At 42.8% G+C, this 23,832-nt stretch overlaps 1 protein-coding gene across 1 annotated transcript; it reads right to left on the minus strand.

Annotated features, from left to right (window-relative positions):
* Positions 1 to 350: 350 nt before the first annotated feature.
* Positions 351 to 23,257, minus strand: tomm70a (translocase of outer mitochondrial membrane 70 homolog A). Its single transcript, XM_079505354.1, has 12 exons — positions 22,751 to 23,257; positions 17,413 to 17,586; positions 15,476 to 15,602; positions 14,352 to 14,461; positions 13,211 to 13,362; positions 10,963 to 11,170; positions 10,088 to 10,222; positions 9,078 to 9,185; positions 8,182 to 8,298; positions 7,315 to 7,412; positions 5,389 to 5,511; positions 351 to 4,615 (listed from the first exon to the last, which is right to left on the minus strand). Exons 1-12 carry the CDS (start codon positions 23,006 to 23,008, stop codon positions 4,462 to 4,464), a joined length of 1,764 nt encoding a protein of 587 aa, XP_079361480.1. The 5' UTR covers positions 23,009 to 23,257; the 3' UTR covers positions 351 to 4,461.
* Positions 23,258 to 23,832: the final 575 nt, after the last annotated feature.

The raw sequence follows: 23,832 nt of genomic DNA on the forward strand, positions 1-23,832 counted from the left end.
TGAACTGAGTGGTGTAGGGTATTATATAGCCTGATCAGCTGTGGTCTGACGTAATGTAATCACACCCGTGTGAACTGGGTGACCATAGGAACCATGCTTATTTTTGGTACGAACAGAGACAGACAGACACGTAAACTAACAAAGCCAGTTGTAGGAGTGGTTTACACCACTCAAAAATAAAACTCTTGTAAAATAAAGAAATCTGTCTAACGATGATGAAAATGGTACCATTATATTAGTGAGGACCAATTATATGAAGATAGATTGAAAATGGGTGAAATCGACCTACTCTACAGTCTACCATACAGATGTACTAGTTCCATTTATATTAACATACTCTACCATGCAGATTGGTTAAAACAACATTTTATTCATTAAAATAAGTTTTGTATGTCAGCTTAAGTGCAGCAAAATACAGTCAATTTGGAGACTTCAAATGTAAATGAATTGAGATACATTCCTTATCCTTTGTCTCCCCCCAGTGGACATTTATAGCAAGTGGCAGCACGGTTCCTCAAAATTATAAAGACCTTCAAAAGATGTGAAGAGGTAGCCACAGTTTGATGTTGTGGAGATATACACATACAGTAGCTCAACAAGGGAATAGTTTTTTTTCCAGGAACTATAACTTTATTACGATTTTTCTTTTCTCTTAAACTTTGGTCATGATACATCTCTCGGGTTAAGAATGTTAGTGTTTCTGGACATAGTACAGTTCAAAATATTGGTTAACTCCGGGGTTTTTTGTGGAGCTGTTTGGATGTTGTCTAATGAACGAGTGGTGGAACTGCGGCGTGCTGCTTTAGATTCACCGAGTCAGCTGGAAAACTGCCAGGGCCGATGACTGAAGCATCATTTTTATGCCGCTGCGTGATGGCATCGCTTTACAAAAACAACTGATCTACAAGCCGAGAGTTAGCTAAGCTTGCAGGTCGTTTTTTGCAAGTGGATGAAGCATGCATTCCAGTTGCACCTAATTTCTTAAGACTCTTCTTTCTTAGATTCTTAGACAAAAATGGAATGGGAATCTTAACTTAAGGAGTTCTCCCCAAATAGGACTTATTTTATATCCACACCCTATGCAGCCTTGAATTCACGGAGATCTTTTAGTTTTTGTCGCATTCCTCAGCCAATAATCTGATGACCGGCTTTCTTGTCCATCTTGAGATGACAGACCTGAAATGGTTATAGACGACCGACCCCTGGTCATACTCGTATGCTAGGTTAGGCAGCTCTGTGGCATCAGCTTGTACCATGCATAAACATTGCGCTCTCTTTCCACAAACACAGCTATACTGAAAATGCCAATCTGAGAAGAAAAGACTAAAGTCCCTCCATGACATCTTAGCACAATAATGGTCACAATCTATTTTTCATTCACCGTGGTGGGTGGGGTTCAATAAGGTTAGAAAAAGACAAAGCCAAGAGAAAGACTCATACATGATCCTCCAAAAATAACGTGCATTATAATAAAAATACAAAAGAAAAACTGACTTCCGATTATTGACTTAGGAACACAACAAAAACTCAATGAATTCAAGGCTTCGTGGTGTTTGTAATATTCCTTTAAGGATGGTGCCAAGTTACCAACAATAAGGCATTTGCCGCAAGAAAAAAAATAAACCAAAAACAAATGTGGGTCCCAAAGGTTTGTATTTAACCAGCTTCCAGGACGACTACCGTGTATAAAGAGATGCATCTGAACACTGTGAAACAACCAAAAAAATATTAAAATAGAAAAACTAGGGAATTTTCCTTGAATTGCTTGAAGTGCTAGAAAATAATAAGCGCTAAATGACCAAACGTTGACACTAGAGGCAAGTGGATATTAAAGGGAAAACCAACCAATCCAACTAAAAACACTGAAATGTGAAAAGTTATGTCAATTGTTTGTCATGGAAAAGTTTGCATTTATAGTTAAGGGGAGGGGTTCCTAATGTTCAGAATTTGACGTCGGTACAAGCATTGCATTACCATTATTAATTTAAAGAGAAATATCACATGCTGTACAGAATATATAAAAACAAAAAACAAACAGGCAATCCCCAAATAAAAAAGACAACACTTACAGAACCTTATCTCCGTGTGTACCCTTATCCCATCATCCCATGTGATCGATTCCAGCATTACACCAAACACTGACAATTATACACAATGTTATATAATTTCAATCTTGCGATTGCCACCCTTGCAACCCCACATCACACGCCATTTCTACTTAGCTGCGCGCCAGTGTCTTGTAAAGAAAGTAGCCGATCTACAAGCTTAAAGCTGCGTTTGAGTTTGTATTATGGTCCATTTGTTTTTTACGCAACACCAGCACGCAACTACGTTACGTATGAACCGAGCTTGGGACAGTGGTTCTCAAAGTGGGGTCCAGGAACCCTCAGGGTTCCCTGAGGGGGTTCCAAATGGAACTCCCTCATTTTGGATAAAAACACTCTACGAGTGTACAAGTGGAACCAAATGGTTTTAACGATCTAACGAAAGAAAGAGCCTGAGGAACAAGCCACAATGTCATGCCAGCCAAAAAAGGGGGAAAAACTCCCCATCCATAGACCCGCTCACAAGACCAGCCCACAGAAAGACCCAGTCCGTCAGGTTGTACGGTCGCGTTCGTCCACTGATTTAACAAGCTCAAGTACGCTGCGTTGAAGCAACACGACCATCGTTCAAAGAGACACAGTGGGCCCTTTTCCGCCCGGGTTGAACTGGTTCTGTTCATTTTTCCCCACCTAAATTTTGATCCATATGAATTGGTTCAGATCCCTAAAAGTTGGTTTGGAACTGGAACAAAAAAAAAAAATACTACTTCTTGCCCTAAGTCGGCGTGTTACTATTCAGGTTGGAAGATGCAGATGTGATATAAAAAAACATCATAAACAAATAAAAGAACGGAACCAGTTCTAGTTATTTTGGTGGAAAAAGGGACAGTAGTATTCTTTCAAAGGGTTCGGAGGTAGGCCAGTGGTTCCATTTGTACACCCTTTATACTTTCAGAGTTACGATGAGGGTCCGGGAAGATCTTTACGTTTTGAGAACCGCTGCTTTAGAACAAGGAAGTGGCTGAAGGACAAAAGCACTCGTTGAGAACAAAATCAACATAAATTAAACAAGTGAACAGTCCATTAGAACTATAGGGAGCTCTCACAGCATGTACAGTCCATTAGAACTATAGGGAGCTCTCACAGCATGTACAGTCCATTAGAACTATAGGGAGCTCTCACAGCATGTACTGTCCATTAGAACTATAGGGAGCTCTCACAGCATGTACTGGAGACAGACAAAATGTCACAAAAGCATCAGTAGCCAAGAACGGGCTGAACAGACCGAGCACATTCTCAGCTCTCTTCGTAGTTATGCATATTCATTTGAAAATCACTAGTGAACAGATGGCTATAATATGACCATTCATGTATATATATAGTATACGTTTTCCTTTCTAAATTATATACACGGGACAGACTGGATTCGTTTGACAGACACTAATCCGGGGCTACATGAGAGTCAAGGTGTTGCAAGTGATACGTTTCTGGTTAAAACAAAGATTTGTTCTTTTTTTCCCCCTCCGTGTTAAATCTGTATAATATTATATAATTTACTCTAGTCTACATAATTGCCCTAGTGTTTGTTCAGTAACACAGCTGTGTTACTGAACAAACAGTAATTCCAGCTCTCTGTCCAGCTCTTTAATAAACAGAAAATACTTTTTAATTTTTCATCATACATGAAGTAAACTAAAAAAAAAAGAAAAAAAAGGGGGCAGACAAGATTGGAGTTGGAACACTGAAATGAAATCTGATAAATCGGTGCTCTCACCTGATTGAATAAAGTTGGTATCCTGATCTGAAAATGTATTTTCGGTTTCCTAAAGAGCTGGAGACAGGGGTACCTCCTTGTTGATGTACAAACACTCTAAAGCAATGATGGACATGATTCTTTTTTTCTACTATATAGAGCCATTTTAACACGCATTTCAACAAGAAAGAATATCACTTATACCACCTTTAGAAAACGTTAAGGGGCGGTGGGGGTCAAATTAAACGCCAGCGGAGGCAGTTGGGTAAAACCGTATCGTCCCCGAGGGACCTACCAGAGGCTTGGACCGTGGCCTTTGGCGGCTCCTCCTGGCCAACCAACCACTGCACTGTGACGTAAACACGGCTCATACTCGGTGAGCACGTTTTTTTCCCACATACATTATTATTTTTTTGCTTTTCTTATCCGGTTCTTGTTTTCATACAAAAAACAAACACAATAACTGTTTAAGTTGCAGTTTCAACACAACTCAGGCTCAGCAGTGGGGAGGAGAAGTGAAACCTAATTTATACTCGGCTGGGCGCCGGCGACATGGGGTGGGAAAAATAAGCCGATCTATAAGCTCCCGCCGGCTCTGCGAGTTTGTAGATCGCCTTATTTTTTTCCCCCCAGTTCGACACCGGTGCGCTACCCAGTACACATTTACAGTGTTGGTGGCTTGAGGCCGTACTTCCTGGCTACTTCTGTTTGGGCGTAGGCAGCGTCGCACAGCGAGTATAAGTGGGCCATTTCCATCTCCGATTTGGCAAGGTTGATGGCCTTGTTGAACATGTCTATAGCCTTGTCCAGGTTTCCCCTGGAAGGGAGGAGAAGAAAAAAAAGGCTGTCACAGGTCACACAGTCATGGGACGATGCGTTTGATGAACAAAGGCTTTGCTCAGATTTCTCTTCAGTAATAGTCCAGTAATAATGTAATTTGACCTCTAACTAATTGCAAAAAAACCAAACTCAACTGATTTTGCATCTTCAATATATCCTGAATAACAGAAAGAAAGTTGCCTGGAATTGTCTGAGGGGAAAGTGTTGAAAATGGCCTGTACAGTATGGCCACCATTGACATCCTATTATAAGGCAATATTTTCTAAATGTCCTTATGCTTTAAGTAGCATGTGACATATCAAACTAGGTTGTTGTCATGATGCTGAAGCCATTCCAAGCATTAGTTTTGCATAAAAACACTCATTGGGCTAAATTTGGCCATAGCAACTTGCCAAAATGTAATGAGGTCAGCACATTTGGGCAAGTTGCTAAGGCCAAATTTAGCCCAATGAGTGTTTTTCAGCTGAGTTCGGTTTTTTTGCAATTAGTTAGAGGTTGATCCTGTATTTTCCATAGATTTCCTGTACTATAACCGACTGTACCACCACAGTGTTATTTTGCAAGTGATCTAGATCTGATGTGTGTGTTCAGACGTTCATCATTATCGATAAAATATGAAAATCTTAAGTCTTTTAGGGTTAGTGTTATTGCCACTACTTGTATTTGCCTGTATCTCCTCTCCGTCTCTCCCCCTCTCCTCCCCCCCTGCTGTTATTTCTTTGCGGTGAAGAGTGTTGGTGTTCAACTCACCTCTGAACCTCAATGGTTCCCATTGTTTCGTAGGCAAAGTCACATTTGTTATCGATCTCGATGGCCTTACTGATCAGCTCCAGACCAAGGTCAAGGTCCTGCTTCCACTGAAGCTGCAACAAACTGAACACACACAGAGGACTGATCAATCTCAATCAAACTGCACACAGTCACACACAGTCACACACAGTCACACACAGTCACACACACACACACACACACACACACACACACACACACACACACACACACACACCTGATCAATCTCAATCACAGATCGTATCTTGGATTAGATCAGTGGTGGTCAACTTTAACGATGGAGGGGGCCACTATAGTTCCACACTCACTCCAGAGGGCCACTATAGTTCCACACTCACTCCAGAGGGCCACTATAGTTCCACACTCACTCCAGAGGGCCACTATAGTTCCACACTCACTCCAGAGGGCCACTATAGTTCCACACTCACTCCAGAGGGCCACTATAGTTCCACACTCACTCCAGAGGGCCACTATAGTTCCACACTCACTCCAGGGGGCCACTATAGTTCCACACTCACACCAGGGGGCCACTATAGTTCCACACTCACTCCAGAGGGCCACTATAGTTCCACACTCACTCCAGGGGGCCACTATAGTTCCACACTCACTCCAGAGGGCCACTATAGTTCCACACTCACTCCAGAGGGCCACTATAGTTCCACACTCACTCCAGGGGGCCACTATAGTTCCACACTCACTCCAGAGGGCCACTATAGTTCCACACTCACTCCAGGGGGCCACTATAGTTCCACACTCACTCCAGAGGGCCACTATAGTTCCACACTCACTCCAGGGGGCCACTATAGTTCCACACTCACTCCAGAGGGCCACTATAGTTCCACACTCACTCCAGAGGGCCACTATAGTTCCACACTCACTCCAGAGGGCCACTATAGTTCCACACTCACTCCAGAGGGCCACTATAGTTCCACACTCACTCCAGGGGGCCACTATAGTTCCACACTCACTCCAGAGGGCCACTATAGTTCCACACTCACTCCAGGGGGCCACTATAGTTCCACACTCACTCCAGAGGGCCACTATAGTTCCACACTCACTCCAGAGGGCCACTATAGTTCCACACTCACTCCAGAGGGCCACTATAGTTCCACACTCACTCCAGAGGGCCACTATAGTTCCACACTCACTCCAGAGGGCCACTATAGTTCCACACTCACTCCAGAGGGCCACTATAGTTCCACACTCACTCCAGAAGGCAACATTGTATATTAGCGTCGTAGCAAAAATAGCCGATCTAAAAGCTCAGCTTGCAGATCTGCTATTTTAGTCATTATTTGAATTGAAATCTTGAATGATTGATGATGATGATCTTCAAATGCCTTTAATTATAGTTTAATTTATGAACTAAGTACAAATACATTGGACATAAAATAAAAAGACAACATTTAAATACTACTCATTAAGCTACTAATTTAGACTGAAGTAATTAAAGCGGGTCATGTTTGCATGTTTGGAACTGTTGAAACAGCTGAAATCAATAATATATCCAGTGTTCAACTTCTGATACTAATCTGAGGGCCACATTAACCCATTTTGGGCAGGAACCCCATTTGGTGTTTTAAGCATTGTTAAACTTTAGCTATTGAAAAATAGCAGATCTACAGCAAATTAATAAAAACAGAAAGAAACACCACACCATTAAAAACATCTAATCGAACGGGAACATTTTAAAATAGCCGATCTACAAGCAATGCGACACGTTGCGAGTACTTTATGCTTTTGTACTTTTACTAAAAAAAAAAAAATAATTCCAAACATTTACTTTAAACTTAGTATTTCTATATAGAAGTATAGATACTTTTACTTAAGTAACAAAATGTGAGTATTTTTTTTCCCCCACCAGTCTGTCACGCAACATTATCCTACCCCTTGTGGACGTATGTGGTAGCGTTGTCTGGCTCCAGGTCGATGCACTGGTCGTACATCTCATCTGCTTTTCCAAACTGTTGCTGATCAGTCAGGGCCTGGAACACAAGGAGGCACGTTGAACATACTGCCACGAGGCCTGGAACACAAGGAGGCACGTTGAACATACTGCCACGAGGCCTGGAACACAAGCAGGCACGTTGAACATACTGCCACGAGGCCTGGAACACAAGGAGGCATGTTGAACATACTGCCAAGAGGGCCTGGAACACAAGGAGGCACGTTGAACATACTGCCACGAGGCCTGGAACACAAGGAGGCACGTTGAACATACTGCCACGAGGCCTGGAACACAAGCAGGCACGTTGAACATACTGCCACGAGGCCTGGAACACAAGGAGGCACGTTGAACATACTGCCACGAGGCCTGGAACACAAGGAGGCACATTGAACATACTGCCACGAGGCCTAGAACACAAGGAGGCACGTTGAACATACTGCCAAGAGGGCCTGGAACACAAGGAGGCACGTTGAACATACTGCCACGAGGCCTGGAACACAAGGAGGCACGTTGAACATACTGCCACGAGGCCTGGAACGCAAGGAGGCACGTTGAACATACTGCCACGAGGCCAGTGCCTTTCAACAGCCACAGCTACTCAAAAGGCAAGCTACTTAGATCCAAGTTGCAATAACGTCCCCTCAGCTTTTCTCAGCCCATTCATGAAACAAAAAAGTCCAATCTGATTGTATCAAATTAATTGACGATAAACTCAAATGCTTCTCAAAACATTCCAGGAAATAGAGAAAGGAATTAAGGTTGCCATAACAACGTAGGATGTGTTATAAGCGGTCGGCGGGGTGTACCTGAGCGTACAGCGCGTATCCCTCTGCACACTTGGGAAACCTTCTGATGACGTCCTCAAAGGCGTCCATGGCCGTCTGTACTTGGTTTGGGTTGTTTCCAGTGTATGCCTGTCTGTACTGGAACACACAAAGAGCAACACACATACACAAGATTTTACACACCGTTGACAGTTGATTTTATCGACAGGAATGTATTTTGGGCGGGCCGTGATGGCGGCGTGGTGCCGGATTTTACGCATGGTTGCATGCTGAAAATAGCAGATCAACAACCTCACAACACTACTTTCAGACTTCAACACCCGAGAGCAACCAAACATAAAATGACTTGTCTTTTAGTTCTACTGCAGGGTTTTTTTTGGGGGGGGTCCCAGATATAAATGGCATTAAATGGGGGTCAGTAGCCTATGCATGTCAAACTGGGCATCCTTTTCAAATGGGGTCCTGCCCTGAAAATGAATTTTCAGGGCAAGACCTCGACCTCACGCCCCCAGCCTGGTACCCTAGTCAAAATATGGCCCTCGAGGAAAATTAATTGGGGAACCCTGTTTACTGGATATCTTCTCCACTAGTCCCTCCCTAACATTTTAGTGTAGTTTTTAGTTGACGAAATTGTCAATATATATTTAGTGCTAGTTTTAGTCACCATAGCTTATTTTTTACTTCATTTTCATCAGTGAAGATAGTAAAAAATCATCCCTAATACCGTTATTAGGGATGATTATTTTGTATGTGTAAAACCACCTTGTCAATTGTCAGGGTTGGCAGTTATTTGTGCTTAAACGTGGTGTGACAAGGATGTTATATGGATCTGCTCATTCGGGCAGAGCATCAATCGGAGGAAGTGATCCACGTTAAACAACAGATCCTAAAAAATGAACGTTCAGTCGCTGACTTACGAGGGCGAAGCACTTCTGGGCCTGGGCCAGAGCCGAGTCGGGTCTGAGCAGGATGCACTCGTCAAAGTCTCCCACCGCCTCGTCCACCTGGTCCAGAAGGATCTTCAGCTGAGGAACCGAGGAGGAGCACATGCAGCGTCAAGAGTCTCATTCTTGCACTACAGGAACAATATTTCCCAAACAATCTTTGGGTTGTGCGCCCTTTTTTATTTTTCAGTTTTTCCTTTTTTTCCCCCAAGAAAATAATACTTTCTAAACATTTCCAAAAAAATGTAACTAAATGTTTGTTTTGTTTTTCTTCTCAGGACTTTTCAAACATTTTACAAAAAAAGATAAACATTCCAAAACGTCAGACAGAACAACTTTTCTAAGAAATAGTGACAATAGCCGATCTACACCGCTTTTTGTTGCCAAGCATTGTGCTTGTAGCTTGTAGAGCTGCTATTTTCACTACAAAAATAAGGCTTAGGTGATTCATTCATAATAGTTTTCTTTGGGTCCCGGGGAGACACTGAATGTACCTTTTGGATCTCAAGCTCAAACAGTTTGACACACACATGGTTTCAGACATCTGAACCACCTAAGCCCTATACACTTCTCATACAATAGCAAAAATCTACAAGATCACAATGTGTGGTGATGGATTATTGTATCTTTTCTGTAGAGTTTGGTATTGTAGTGTTAGTCTTGTTTCGTTTCTTGTCTAATTGTATGATTATTTTATTTACATTTTCATGCATGTCCTTTGTGTTGTATCTGAAAAAAGCAATAAACTAAAAAATAAAAAAGAATCACACCCGTGTGAAGTGAGGGGCGCTCTTATCATCATACGTCATCTCATTCTGGCCAATCACAAATTGTGTTTACACAGACCTTCAAAGCTGGACATAGGAGGGCCTAGCACCCCTCAAAAGAAAAAGAAAAAGAAAATAAATCAGGGAAAGGGGAACTGAAGCCAAAAGACTTTGGGAACCACTGAACTAGACTAGTCCATCCCCGTCCTACTGTACCTGTCCCCTGTGATGGTAGACGTCTGCGTTGCGCGTGTCGATCTCCGCCGCCATGTTGAAGTCCTGCGTGGAGTGCATGGGCTGCTGCTGCTGCATGTACATGCTGCCTCGCTTGATCAGCGCGTTGGCACGGAGCTGCCAGGGCACAGGAGAGGAACCGTTAAGACCCGTCACAATTACTACATGATCCATCCGTTGATGCCAATTATTTGAGATAAGTCACAATTTCTTTCTGCATAATCGTCAGAATTGTTTCCGTTCCTCCATTGAAAAGTGTAAAGTAATGAAAAATCCATTAAGACCTGATTCTAAAAATGCCTTCTAAATCCTAATCCTAATCCTTTTCATGTCAAGGAACAACAATGCCACAATCGAATTGCATTTGGCCGCTGACCTCCATCTCAAAAATACTGAGTCGAGTTAAAAATAGCTTTGCTGTTGTCAATCTTGGCCTTATTTATTTTATTCTTCATTCACCGTAAAGGAATGTTAAACAATACAATAATTCTCCTTGCATTCAAGACATTCAATCACAGGCTGAATAAACTGTAGAAATAACACTTTCGTTGACGTTGGCTAATAACTTGAGCCAGTACCTTGACGTTGGCTAATAACTTGGGCCAGTACCTTGACGTTGGCTAATAACTTGAGCCAGTACCTTGACGTTGGCTAATAACTTGGGCCAGTACCTTGACGTTGGCTAATAACTTGAGCCCGTACCTTGACGTTGGCTAATAACTTGAGCCTGTACCTTGACGTTGGCTAATAACTTGGGCCAGTACCTTGACGTTGGCTAATAACTTGAGCCCGTACCTTGACGTTGGCTAATAACTTGAGCCTGTACCTTGACGTTGGCTAATAACTTGGGCCAGTACCTTGACGTTGGCGTCCTGCATGTTGATGACCCGGTCCAGGTCAGGCTGGGCGCCCATGGCGTTTCCGATCAGCAGGTAGAAGGTGGCTCTGAGCAGCAGGGCCTCAGCAGTGTATCTGCCTTCGGACTCCACCTCCTTGGTGCATTCACTGATGATCTTATCGTAGTTCTCCTCCTCCATGTACTGCTTGGCCTTTAGGTAGCCCGAGCTACACGCACACAAGCACCGTACAAATGAAACAAAAACTGATTTAAGACCGTTTGATGAAGAGCTGCATGATTAATTTATACTTTATAGTACTGAGCTAAAGACAAGCACCATCCAAGAGAAACAATACTCATCAAGACCGTTGATGGAAAGCTGCATTTATGATAAGTTTATATTGAAAATAGCATATGGAGTTACAGTAATAGCTGCATTTACAGCATAAGCTCCCAATCATTATTGATGTCCGAATGAATGGCCATTTTTCTGAATATTGTCAGCACTGTTCGTGCATCAGTCCTCTACAATTGTAAGGGGAAACAGTGAGAAATGCTCAGATATACGTCCGAGCTAAACCAGGCTTTTGAAAGCGTGCGTGTGCATATACAGTACACAGTACACACAAATGCACACATGCACTTTTCGAATTGCGACTTACGTGCACATGTGCTTGGTGTAGCTCGACCGGTATGGTATAATGAAACGCTCACAGATTTATGGTAAAATTACAATAAAAAGTGAACTCGTGCTGACAAGCTGCGGTTTCGATCCCCAGCAACATGTCATCATAAATGTGCAAATGATGTGGCAATTCATAATATCTCTGCCAGAGTGATAGCACACAAATGTGTTGCATAAGCACATATAGACAACTCGATTGTATTGTATACTTAAAGGGTAAGACCACTTTTGTAGAGGTTTGGGTTGTGTAGTTACCTTGCCATGATGTAACTCCAAATGTGGACAAGAAATCAAAAATAATTTCTCCAGTGATTAGAAATTGATAATTCAAAATATGCTCCTCATTGACTTACATTGTACGCTGAAACAGCTCTCAAAGTCACTCTTTTAGTACGTAAACAAACACAAACAAAGTTGTTTCAGACAATATGGAGCAACACCAAAACTCATGTGGTTTTATTTTTTCATAAAAATGTTAACTTCCTGTTGATTTGTCCATTTTTATTCAGAAGAAAACCCGGACTGGATCCATGGATCCGGATCCAGATCTTCATATAGTAAAATCAACAGGAAGTTACCATTTTTATGAAGAAATAAAACCACATGAGTTTTGGTGTTGCTCTATATTGTCTGAAACAACTTTGTTTGTGTTTGTTTACGTACTAAAAGAGTGACTTTGAGAGCTGTTTCAGCGTACAATGTAAGTCAATGAGGAGCATATTTTGAATTATCAATTTCTAATCACTGGAGAAATTATTTTTGATTTCTTGTCCACATTTGGAGTTACATCATGGCAAGGTAACTACACAACCCAAACCTCTACAAAAGTGGTCTTACCCTTTAAGGGAAAGGGAGATTTTCCTAGTGACTGAGGAAGAGGAAGTAGATCTGAACAGATGTGTTTGATGAGCATACAGGGGAGCTCTTACGAAGGGGATAAGTGTCTTGCTCAGACACTGACTGGGTGAACCAGCTACCTTGTTATGGCAGCGTCAGTGCCATAATTCTGACACTGACGAAGGCCTGCGCGCCGAAACGCATTTGTCTGGATTGACAACATTATCCTCAACATTATTAAACAAGACTCTTACTACGACAGAGTGCGGATTTTAATCTCTTTCTATATGTTCTTTGAATCTGCACCCAGCGCACACACCTGAACCTTTAAAAGACTGTCTGAGTTGAGCAAGCCTTTTCCCCTTGAAGCCACCTGAAGAGGACTGTTTGGTTGGGTTTAAATGACGCTACAACAACCTAGATACGTCAACATCGTATGCCATTAATTCGTCATTCATTCATTCATTCCCTGCCAACTTAGAATATTTCACCAAAATAGCTCCCACTGTCTTTTTCAGTGCATACTCTTCTTTTGAAGGCGAAACATTCTTCTTTCACCCTGAACTTCATCCGTTATCAACTCTACACCAAACCTCTTTGCTGAAAATAGCAGATCTGTCTAAAGTTCTCCACAGAACACAGATGCTATGGTTCAAGTGGATAATGTCAAAACATGTATCCTATGACACAGAGATCTGAGGACCCCCCTGTTGAAGACCCCTAGAGGCGCTGGCGGTTTCCTGACCTGCCGGTGACCTCCTCCACTGCCTCGCCTTCATTGTCCTTGTCCTCGTCTTTCTTCTCTCCTTCCTGCAGCGGCTGACTGATGATGTCATCGGTGAAGGAGCTGAAGTAGGACTTGATGAACTGAGGGGAGGGCATCAGCGGCTCGCGGTTCTGGAGAGGATATGGGAGAAAAGAAGTAAGCTGGCGATAACTTTCAACAACATGACAATTAACACACCGATCAGACGGTGGCCTTGTGGTTAGAGTGTCCGCCCGGAAATTGGGAGGTCGGGGTTCGATCTCCGACCGGGTCATACCAAAGACTGTAAAAATGGGACCCAATGCCTCCCTGCTTGGCACTCAGCAACAAAGGGTTGGATTGGGGGTCACGGCGGCACGGCTGCATTTCATCGCTCCTTGGCTGCGGCTCACCGCTCCTAACCTGACTCCGCCAGATGGGGCAGCAGAGAGTACACTGGGTTCCCCCCTCCTGCTCCCATCTGGGAACTCTCAGGCAGACTTGATGCTCCGGCCACAAAACGGCCTGGCCAATCAGCGGCAGCTAGAGGCGGGATCAAGGCAGCACTGTGTATGGCTTGATCCCGCCTCTAGCTGCCCCATCTGGCGGAGTCAGGTTACACCGCTCCAAGAGATGGGTCAAATGCGGAGAACAAATTTCACTGCGGTAACGTGTGTGACAAATCGTACAACTTTGACTGCCGTCTTTTGATGTTTTATATTGATTCAGTTTGAGATCGCTCGATACTACTGTCTCCGTATACTAGCGATACTAGCGTCTCCGTGTCTAGGAGTTAAACCGGAAGTGGTTGGTCTGTCTCCGATTCTATTCCCAGATTCAGATTCAAATAAAAAACAAGCTTTATTTATGGCCGATTTCGGTCGCGTCGCTGATCGCGGTAAAAAAATAAAATAAATCATGCCTCTGGTGGTCCGCGATTCTCCCGCAATAGGATTGCTTATCCGTGAGCTAACTTCCAGTTAAGGCCCGCGGTCACTTTTGCTCCTTGAATAAGGCACCTCCCTTTAAAATACCGTTGAATGGACAGAGACTGAAACAATCGTGGCAGGCAATGACCTGAGGCTGATTCTACAACTTTTTCAAATTGCATGTTTTTACTTGAGGTTTACGCCGTCCGTACCTTGTATTTGTCTTTGGCCTTCTCCTTCCCCAGCAGCTTGAGCACCTTGTCTGCTAGCAGCATGCTCTGCTGGTTCTGAAAGGCCTCCAGAATGCACACGGCTGTGACGTCTGCAACAGGGACACAACAAGACAAGCATTCCTTATTCTGGTACCACAATGACAAAAAGCGAAAGATCCCCACTCCCCGGACCCTTGCCCCCTTGGGGCTGAGGCCTCGTCTGCTTGTTTTAACTTTTTACACCAAAGTACACAACTTGCTTTCATCCACTTTCAAGTTTCAATCCAGCATCCCAAATTTGGGCATGTCATAATTTTGTAAAAATAGTTAAAATGCTCTCAGAAATAGCCCATCTACAAGCTTGAATATTTTTGCTTTTCGGCTAACGATATACATTATGTGTGTGTGTCTCATCTGTGATCCGTCGACAGATTTCACTGGATTTCTTTTAAGTGCCCATGGGTCTGTTCCAAGTGATGCAGCAGCTTTGATGGGGTCATAGATTTGTTTAGATCCGCAGACAGCTTGTAGCTCAGAATAATTATTTACCGTGCAAAAAGTGTCAGCCAAACAATTTGGCCTTCATGGGTGCAGACGTTTGATTTTTCTCATTACTTTGTGCTGCACCAGCGACTACGGGGTGTGCACAACTTTTCTCTTTGTACGTCATAGATTTGTTTGACAGCCCCATCTGTGATATGTAAATTACCGGTAAATGTTCGGTTTGTTTACACATCTTAAAATCTAAAATACATTAGTTTTTTGGGGGGGTGCTATCCTAGTAACTCTGATGACACCATAGGCCAGGGGTTCTCAAACATTTTTGGCCCTGGTACCCTTTGGAGGGGAGACATTTTCCTCATCCTCACAACACCGATAAGCATATACTTACAACCTTAAATTTAGCTTCCATTGGAAATATTTGTATTTTTTACTTTTCAATCAAAAGTCATTCAGACACCCTCATAGTCATATAAACGGCAACCACAACTTCAGGGCTATTCAACTAAATTGTTCAGGGGGGGCACACAGAAACGTCAAGGGGCCGGACTGGGCCCAGTGTTGGAGCCATGGGGGTCCCAGACCCCCTCTTGAAGAGCCAAAGTGTAGAATTTAAAAACTACCTTCCAGACATTCCTTCTTTCTGTCCAGCCTCTCCAGGGCCTTGGCTCTCCTGAACAGAGCCTTGACGTAGCGAGCGTTCAGCCCCACGGCCTGGGAGCAGTCCTGCACAACCTCTGCCCACTTCATCTGAAATCACATCATGTTACACAACATTAGCACACATTAACCCATTTTGACCTGAGATCAGATTCTAAAAATGTCTTCTACATCCTGACAGTTCTGAAAAAGCTATGTTTCTATGTCAGTCGATTTTTCAAAAATAGCAGACCTACAAGCTCGTAGCACGCCACTCGGTGGCGTGCTATGAGCTTGTAGATCTGCTATTTTTCAATAGCTAAAGCATAACATAATGCTAACACCAAAAGGGGGGAAGCCAAAATGGGTTAAACAGACATGTCTGTGAGTGTGCTGAATGTACGTATGCACAGTGCACACATATCCCCATACTACATGGATATATGATCAGACTGTATATATTTCATCCTTATACATATTATATTAGATAAAAAGCACAATAGACTGAGGGATACTACTGTATATATTTGCACCTGCTGTAAATCTGACTACATACAATAAAAATTAGACAAACATTAGATTGCCCTTTTTTGCAATTCCCGATATTCATGAAAATATATTTTAATTTGTTTTCCATTCTTGCTAAAGAGTAACCTACTGTGCTTTGACCAATTTAATTTACAGGAGGACAAATGTATGCGACAGAAACGGAACTAACACCCGCTTCTACTGTTGCATTTTTTCAGTGCTTCCATTACAGACTGTATGCTGGATGCATTTGGAAACTGTGAGAGAAAACAGTCTGTCTCAAGTAGCCTCGAAAACGCAGACGTTTTTATTTCCAGGTAGAAAAAGAAGTCTGGGTCCACTTCAATTCGGCATAGAGGCGCAAACATCTCACTCTCTGCTGATTTCTGATCGTCTGCACCTTTGTTAAATTGACACACACACACTGCCTGTGCCATAAAAAGCATATAATAGGCGAGTTCCAGGCTAGTCTCAAGAGACTAATCACAATGCATCATTTTTCTTCAATTATAATTTGTTCAAAAACATTCCAATAATATCGAATCATCTATCTCGTGTGTGAGCGCATGCATGTGCTTGTTGCGAGCCATAGATGATGGCATCATTACAGATCTCATTTCAAAAGATATTTCTTATAGTTCTTCTTGCAACAGCTTATCTCATTAATTCTAAAACTGTCTTCTAAATCATAACTTATGTGTATACAAGTGGTACTCAAACCTGTTCATGTCAGGGACCACCAAAATTATATGCATTTGTCCACCGACCCCATCTCAAAATATATTGTGTACCAGATAATCAGTTATTTCCCATAATCATCATAAGCGTTTCTATGTTGATAAATGCTCAATTATAAAAATAAAAAAAAGCAGATCTACGTTGTAAGCTAGATCAGGCATTTTCACTATTTTTACAGGTTTTTCAAGTATAACATTATTAAATATGTCAGGAATTTCTTTGTATATTTAAGTTATTCATCATATCTGCCATGTGCAATTTCCAATTACGAAGCCTAAAAGGCAAACGGAAATTAAATTGTAACGTAAACGATGTATTCATAATACATTGCATTCTAAATTGGACACTTTCTACAAAATCTGGGATCCTTATTTAGATCATATTGGACTTAGGTTGTGTGCCTATGACAACTGTGTTGTCTTTTTATTTTATTTTTATATGCATTCTATTCCTTCCTTAATGAGTCTTTCGATAGTCCTTTGTTGTCAATATTGCTCATTGTTCTTGCCATGTCTTTGTATACTTTGTAAATATTTGTATACTTTGTATTTATATTTCATATTTTCCAAAGTTCACAATTGTTAATCTCAATTATTTGGGAGATAATTAATCATCATCTTAAACGTGAAATTGTGTCAGCTCTAACTGTACTTACCAGCTGTTCATAGGCAGCGGCTCTGTTCTGGTAGAAGGTGGACAGGTCAGACTTCTGCTCGATGGGGCAGAGGGCGATGGCCTCCGTGTAGCACTGGATGGCCTGCTCGTACTTGCCGGCCTTGAAGTACTTGTTGCCCTTGTTCTTCGCTGCCTGGGCCCGGTCCAATGGACTCTGAAGAAGAAATGGTAACGTTTTTTAGATTTAATGGCATTGTTCCGTCCTGCAAGAGAGCTCAGTTGTTCTCAAACACTTCCATGTGTCAAGGACCCCAAATTGACACGTATTTGGCCATCCCCCCGCCCCCCTCTCCTGTCTGAAAGGATTTGGTGCAGAAGAGATGACCCCACTTTTGAGAACCACGGTTTTAATGGCCTGAGAAGCAAGCAGGTTAGCCACATCTCTGCTAAACTGCGGAGCACTTGGCTAGACAACAAATAGGCTTAACTAACAAACAGGATTTAAGGCCACTAAGTCAGAAAGCCCAAGTCCTTATGTCCACACATACAATACTGATACTACTACTAAACATAATTCCTGTATCAGCGTTCAACAACACCACTCATCGACTTGACACCTTTAGCTCTCTAGTACAAGGAAAACGGTTATTTCAGGGCACATGCCTGAGTCAAGATAGACAACACATGTGATATCATTATGTCAGTAGCACTCTCCTCAAAAGCAGATTCATGGTTCTTAAAGTGAGAACCAGGGGGTTACTGGGTTACTTCCAAATGGACCCTACGGATCTGTAACTCTGAGAGTGTACAAATGGAACCTTGTATGTAATTAAAGTAAGCTTTACTGAGCAATGTGTCCCATAGGGGCAGGAGCCTATCTCCTGTTTCTGTAGCGTGGGGCAGCTTGATGACGATGTACAAGTACACCACCCTGGACATGATGTACATTACAAGAACATCCCTGGACATGATGTACAAGTACAGTACACCGCCTGGACATTGTGGACATGACGCTAGTAATGCTACACCAATCCAAACCTTGATAATGATGCCGAGTGCCAAGGGGGTCCCCTTGTTTAATGTCTTTGGTATGACCAGGGCGGGGAATAGAACCCCGACCTCCCAAACTCAGGGCGGACACTAACCACAAAGCCAGCCACTGAACTGGTTACATCCGTTATGGCTCAGGCTAAAAAGCTAAGCAAATAGAAATCGGTAGAAATCCTAATTCCCAGTGTGTGCCATCTAATTGATGCGTCTAGTGTCCTCAGGGGGGAAAGACGGCTGAGAGGAAAGGCATGAGACACGCTGCTACTTCCAACTAGCAAGGTTTTAGGGGAAAAACAGTTGATCTATCATTTTATAACAATTAATAATCGTATCCCTCTTTCGGGCATGTCAGTATAGGGTAATAATAGCCTACCTACATGCTGACAATGCATATGTGATCTTGTAGGAATCACTTATTTAAAATTAAGTTAAGAAAAAGCTAAGAAAGCAATAGTAGTGTCAGCCCTAATGATTGATCAAAAAGCAAAACAAAGAAAGGGAGTGTTATTGACCTCAACTTGAGCTGTACAAAAAAAAAGAAAGAATCTCCGGACTCTGGACTCTCGCAGACAAACTATTATAAATGTAATTAGACAGCCGCCCGCCCAGCTTTCAGCACGGTGACAGTCCCACCCCCCCTTCGGTTAAACACCTGGCTACTCTTCAAGAATGTGATCAAATGGCACAGTGGCCAACAACTATGTGAGAGGTAATCTTATAAACCTGTTCAAAAGTAGTTGGAACTAGTTAGAATGAGCCTAAGAATGAGCCTTGGTAGTGCTGTCGCCTCACAGCTAGAAGGTCCTGGGTTCGATTCCCGCTCGGGACGCTGTGGGTGCTGGCGGCGTGTTTCCTCCTCCGCGTCATCAGTGCCCATACCCGAGGCGGGGTTGGCGAAAGGGCCTTTCTGTGTGGAGTTTGCATGTTCTCCCCGTGTCCCCTAGGGTAGGTACCCTCACAAAAAACATGCAGTAATCCTGGTCTCTAAACTGCCTCCCCCTGGCCAGCCGGGGCGCCTGATGGAGGGGAAAGGAACTGGTTGGAATAACGTGTTCCTTCCATGCGCTACGTCCAACCAGGGAAACTCCCCCCTGTCAGGTGTAAAGGAGCAACTTGGACACTCAGGCATGAAGGAAGCATGAGTTCAAGTCCGTTGCTCTCCCCATGTCCCCCATATATGGGGACTAGGTTGGCGGATCACATTAGATAATTGACACAGGGGTGAAAAATGGGTTACAAAATCGTGGGATAAAAATTATATATTAAAAAAAAAAAAAATGAGCCTAAACGGTACACAAGCTGCCCTCACCACCGTCATCCATCCACACAGACAGTATAAATTATCATTAAATATCAAAAATTACACAGAGCCACTTCCCTGACAGAATTGACACTCATGTTTTTGTTTGTTTGTGTTTTACTTTTTGAGTGGTGTAAACCACTCCTACAGGCTACAACTGGCTTTGTTAGTCTGTGCAGAAAAAATGAGCATGGTTGCTATGTTCACCCTGTTCACCCGGGTGTGATTTCATTACGTCAGACATGATTTCATTACGTCAGACAGGCTATATAAGGCCTTACACCACTCCGTTCACACAGGTGTGATTTTTATTGAATGAGGAGAAACACTCCCTTGGCGTGAGCCAGGGGTTGTTGGTTTCATATCAGGACTTCTGTACTCTTATCATAAATTCACAAAACCTTTAAAAAAGGTACAATCTAGAATTCAAAACAATTCATGTGCATGTTAGACGTAGCAGGCTAGCAGCACAGAAATACACCAACGATTCACATGACAGGTCTAGTCAACTCGTGAACAGTGAACAGTCATTCTAAGTAATCGATTTAATTATAATTATTTAAAAAATATATATATTGATAGTTTTTATAAAATAAGTACTAATGGGTCCCTATTTTGGGCAAGTCATTTTTGGGGAAGATTGCATTAATGTAAAAAATATTATCCATTAGAATAGCGTCCTAAATTAGTCATTAGTACATTAACCGGAAGCAAAGTTCAACTCTCGGCTGAGTCATACTAAAGACTACAAAAATTGTCACCCTGTTCGGCACTCAGGGACAAGGGGACGTCCTTGTACCGTTGTACGGGACTCTCTTTCCAGGGTGTTTCGCCCAGGGATCGGACCCTACTAATATGCCTATCTCTAGTCTAACCTCACAAAAAAACTGTGCCTAAACCTAGGGAGAGTCTCTTTTCCCCCCATCCTTAAAACACGACCATCCGGAGCGAAACATAACACCCTGAAAAGAGTGAATCTGGTGGGTCCTTGGCTTGTACAGTACATTAAGCTGCCTCACACTGGCTACAGGAACAGGAGATAGCCTCCTGACCTATTGGTCCCACGGCTCAGGAACCTGGTTCTCTCAAGGCTACTGAACTTTAACCAGTGGCTGGCTGGTTGAAAATGACTGGAGATTGTGGCCTTGGCCTTCACAGCTTAAGGATGGAACATTTAACCCATCTGTCTCTGTTGCTATTTCAGTGGTTTTCATGTCAAGGACCCCCAACATGATATGTATAATTTGGGTGGCAAAGAGGTCTCTTGTCTTCACTGTAATAGCCCACATCCTACAAAATCCAGTTGATTTATACATTTGTAACTAATACTATCTGTGACCCTTGGGGATTTATACATGTGTAACTATCTGTGACCATTGGTGGTCCATTTGGTTACATTTCACTGTATGAATTCAATGTTGTGATCCTCAGTTATGAATATGACCAGCAACAATCATATTTGGACACTCATTTTACAGCCCATTCATTCATTGTGACAATTTGTGACAAGATCTAGTACGCTATCCCTCTATGTCAGGTCTGTAATTCTTGGGTGTGTACAGAGTTAATTAGACGAACGCTTAGGGGTTTTATCAAATGGAGGTCCCTACTCCCTAGCCTACGTATCCTACCTTGTGGACTATATGTCCATATGCTGCCTAAAATGCACATCAATTGGGTGTCCAAGAAATGAAAGAGCTTGAGAATGAATCACTTTACTGAGCTATAAGCTATACTGGAGGCCCGAACTACACTTTAAAATCAGTGTTTAGAGCACATTTGGTTCATGTGCATGGTTTCAGAGTTACAGACCCATCATGGCCCATTTGGACCCATGTTGGGACCCAGTGATCATCTACATTCATCATGATATAGTCCATAGTATTGTATTTGTAATGCATGTCCAGCATATTACTCAACACCACTCAGTTCACTTCTTACAAATATTCCACCATCCACGCCCCCCTCTAGCTTTAGCTCAGCTAACACTGATTAGCAGAACCATTCAAAGTTAGCCCCACATAAGGCTAAGGCATGGCTAAAGCAAAAAAAATACATGTTTCACTTTGACACGTTTTCCAAAACGTCAAGCGTGAAACGCGTGGTTACAATTCAACCAAACTCCGTCCAAACACGGCATTTAGACCAACAATTAAACAAACTGTGCTTTGCTTCGTTGGAAAAGGTCGACATCTTGAACATACGCCTATACAGCTAACTGGCTAGCGTTAGCTACAGTGCTGCTAATCCACCACCACACTGACCACAGACAGTGACCATTAGCCTCGCTAGCCTAGCCTAGCATATCCGCAGCCAGCTAGCAGCAGCACACACAGCGGTGTGACAGCTGATGGTGCCCTTGAGCTTTTTACTTTGTGCGACACAAGAAATCACACATAAAAAAAAAAACAGACGTCCCTTTCGCAAAATGTTTTAATATGACAAATTAATAATTTTGATCCCCCCACCGACCGAGTCCATTTGGTTACATTGTGTACCCTGGCTGGCTGTCAAGAGTTCATTTAAATATGTGCAGTAGTAATTACGATGATTATGTTTTAGTTGAATTAAGTGTCTCAATCAATTAATTCATTCTGATTCGATCATTGCTTAGTGTAGTGTTTGTACAGTAACAGGGGTCTCCATGTTGTCTCTCCACTCTCCAGCTCTTTAGTGAACTGAAAATACATGTTCAAATCATCTCGGGATACCAATTTTTTTAAATCCACGATCAGAATATAGAGCTTCAACCTTTTGAACAATACAAAAATAAATAATATTAATAATAATATTACCACTTTTACAGTACATTTAACATAGAAAATAAACAAAAAGTGATTTATTAAATCGTGCAGCATGTGGTGGTGGTGTGTGTTGTTGTTCTCCTTGAAGGAGTAACGAGTTCCAAAAAATAATGGACACATAACTCAGTGTCAAAGTGACTGTACATAATGTAACCAAATGGACTTCCATGGTGTTGTCCACTCTCTGTCAGCGTTATGGTTATGGGGGCTCCTTCCTAACTTACCATGATGTCCTCTCTGGCCCCCGCGGTTCCATCCTGGCCCTGCACGGGGCTGGCGCTGCCCTCGGGAGTCTTCCTCTCGGCGGCGGCGGTCCCCTTGCCCCCCTCGGCCGGCTCCTTGGCCCGGCTGCGGTTCCACAGGTACACGGCGCCGACCCCCAGCACCAGCGGGGCGCCCACCAGCAGCGCTAGCTGCCACCGCGGCAGGCCGCTACCGGCGGACTGCGGTTCCACCGTGACCACCGGCTTGGAAGCAGCCATGATCTGGATCCTGCTGCTTCTCTGACTTCCACAGAATCCACACCGTCTGCTCAGCTGATAGCCTAGCCTCCGTAGCCTGCTTCTTCTTCTTCTGGTCTGACGTAGGTCTGACGCTAGCCGCCAGCGTTCGTGTTGCCAGGTTTTGTGGAAACAAAACAGAGTCCCCTACTACTGGAACATGTGCATGATTTTAGGCTGTCGCCAGATGACAGTGAAGTGTCAATTTAACGACTTTTAAGACCTATTAAATACCTGGAAAAAAACAAGCCAAAAATTCGCTTACATGGCAACACTGGTCTCCAGCTAGCAACGCCGCAGATTCATGGGGTGCCGTGCCGTGCTTCACGCCTGAGTTGCTGATCCGGTCTGGATTCTAGACCATGGTTCTCTAGAGCGGATATGAAAAAAACCTTTTAAATGCGTGTCTTTGTATGTTGGAAAATACAAATACCGGATACAATAGGCGGGCTCTATGGTCTAAACCGGATCACACTAGTTAATTGGGAATAGAAACCAGGCTTTCCACGGGTACTGCGGAAAAAAGCCAATAAACCTTATTTGAATAGGAGGACTTTACCAAAGAGGTTAAAAGGCACTTTATTAATTATCACCGTAAAAATCAAAACAGAATAAAGAGGCTAAAACAGCATCAAATAACATGAGAAACGTGCAGTCATGATTTGACCAACAAAACAAAACAAACAAAAAGACAGATTTAAGATTTTATGACAGCTTCCCACGAATTGCAGTTAACATATCAAAACAAATATACATTACATTCTAGTCCTTATTAGTCGCCATCTAGTGGTCAATTTAAAAAGTAC

This window comes from Electrona antarctica (assembly GCF_951216825.1).
Source record: "Electrona antarctica genome assembly, chromosome: 7".
Taxonomy (NCBI): Eukaryota; Metazoa; Chordata; class Actinopteri; order Myctophiformes; family Myctophidae; genus Electrona; species Electrona antarctica.

Coding starts and splice junctions, on each gene's coding strand:
- tomm70a (XM_079505354.1), bottom strand. CDS start 23,008: ATGGCTGCTTCCAAGCCGGTGGTCACGGTGGAACCGCAGTCCGCCGGT. Junction 17,587..22,750: donor GGGCCAGAGAGGACATCATG/GTAAGTTAGGAA, acceptor TTTCTTCTTCAG/AGTCCATTGGACCGGGCCCA. Junction 4,616..5,388: donor GGAACCATTGAGGTTCAGAG/GTGAGTTGAACA, acceptor CCTCCCTTCCAG/GGGAAACCTGGACAAGGCTA.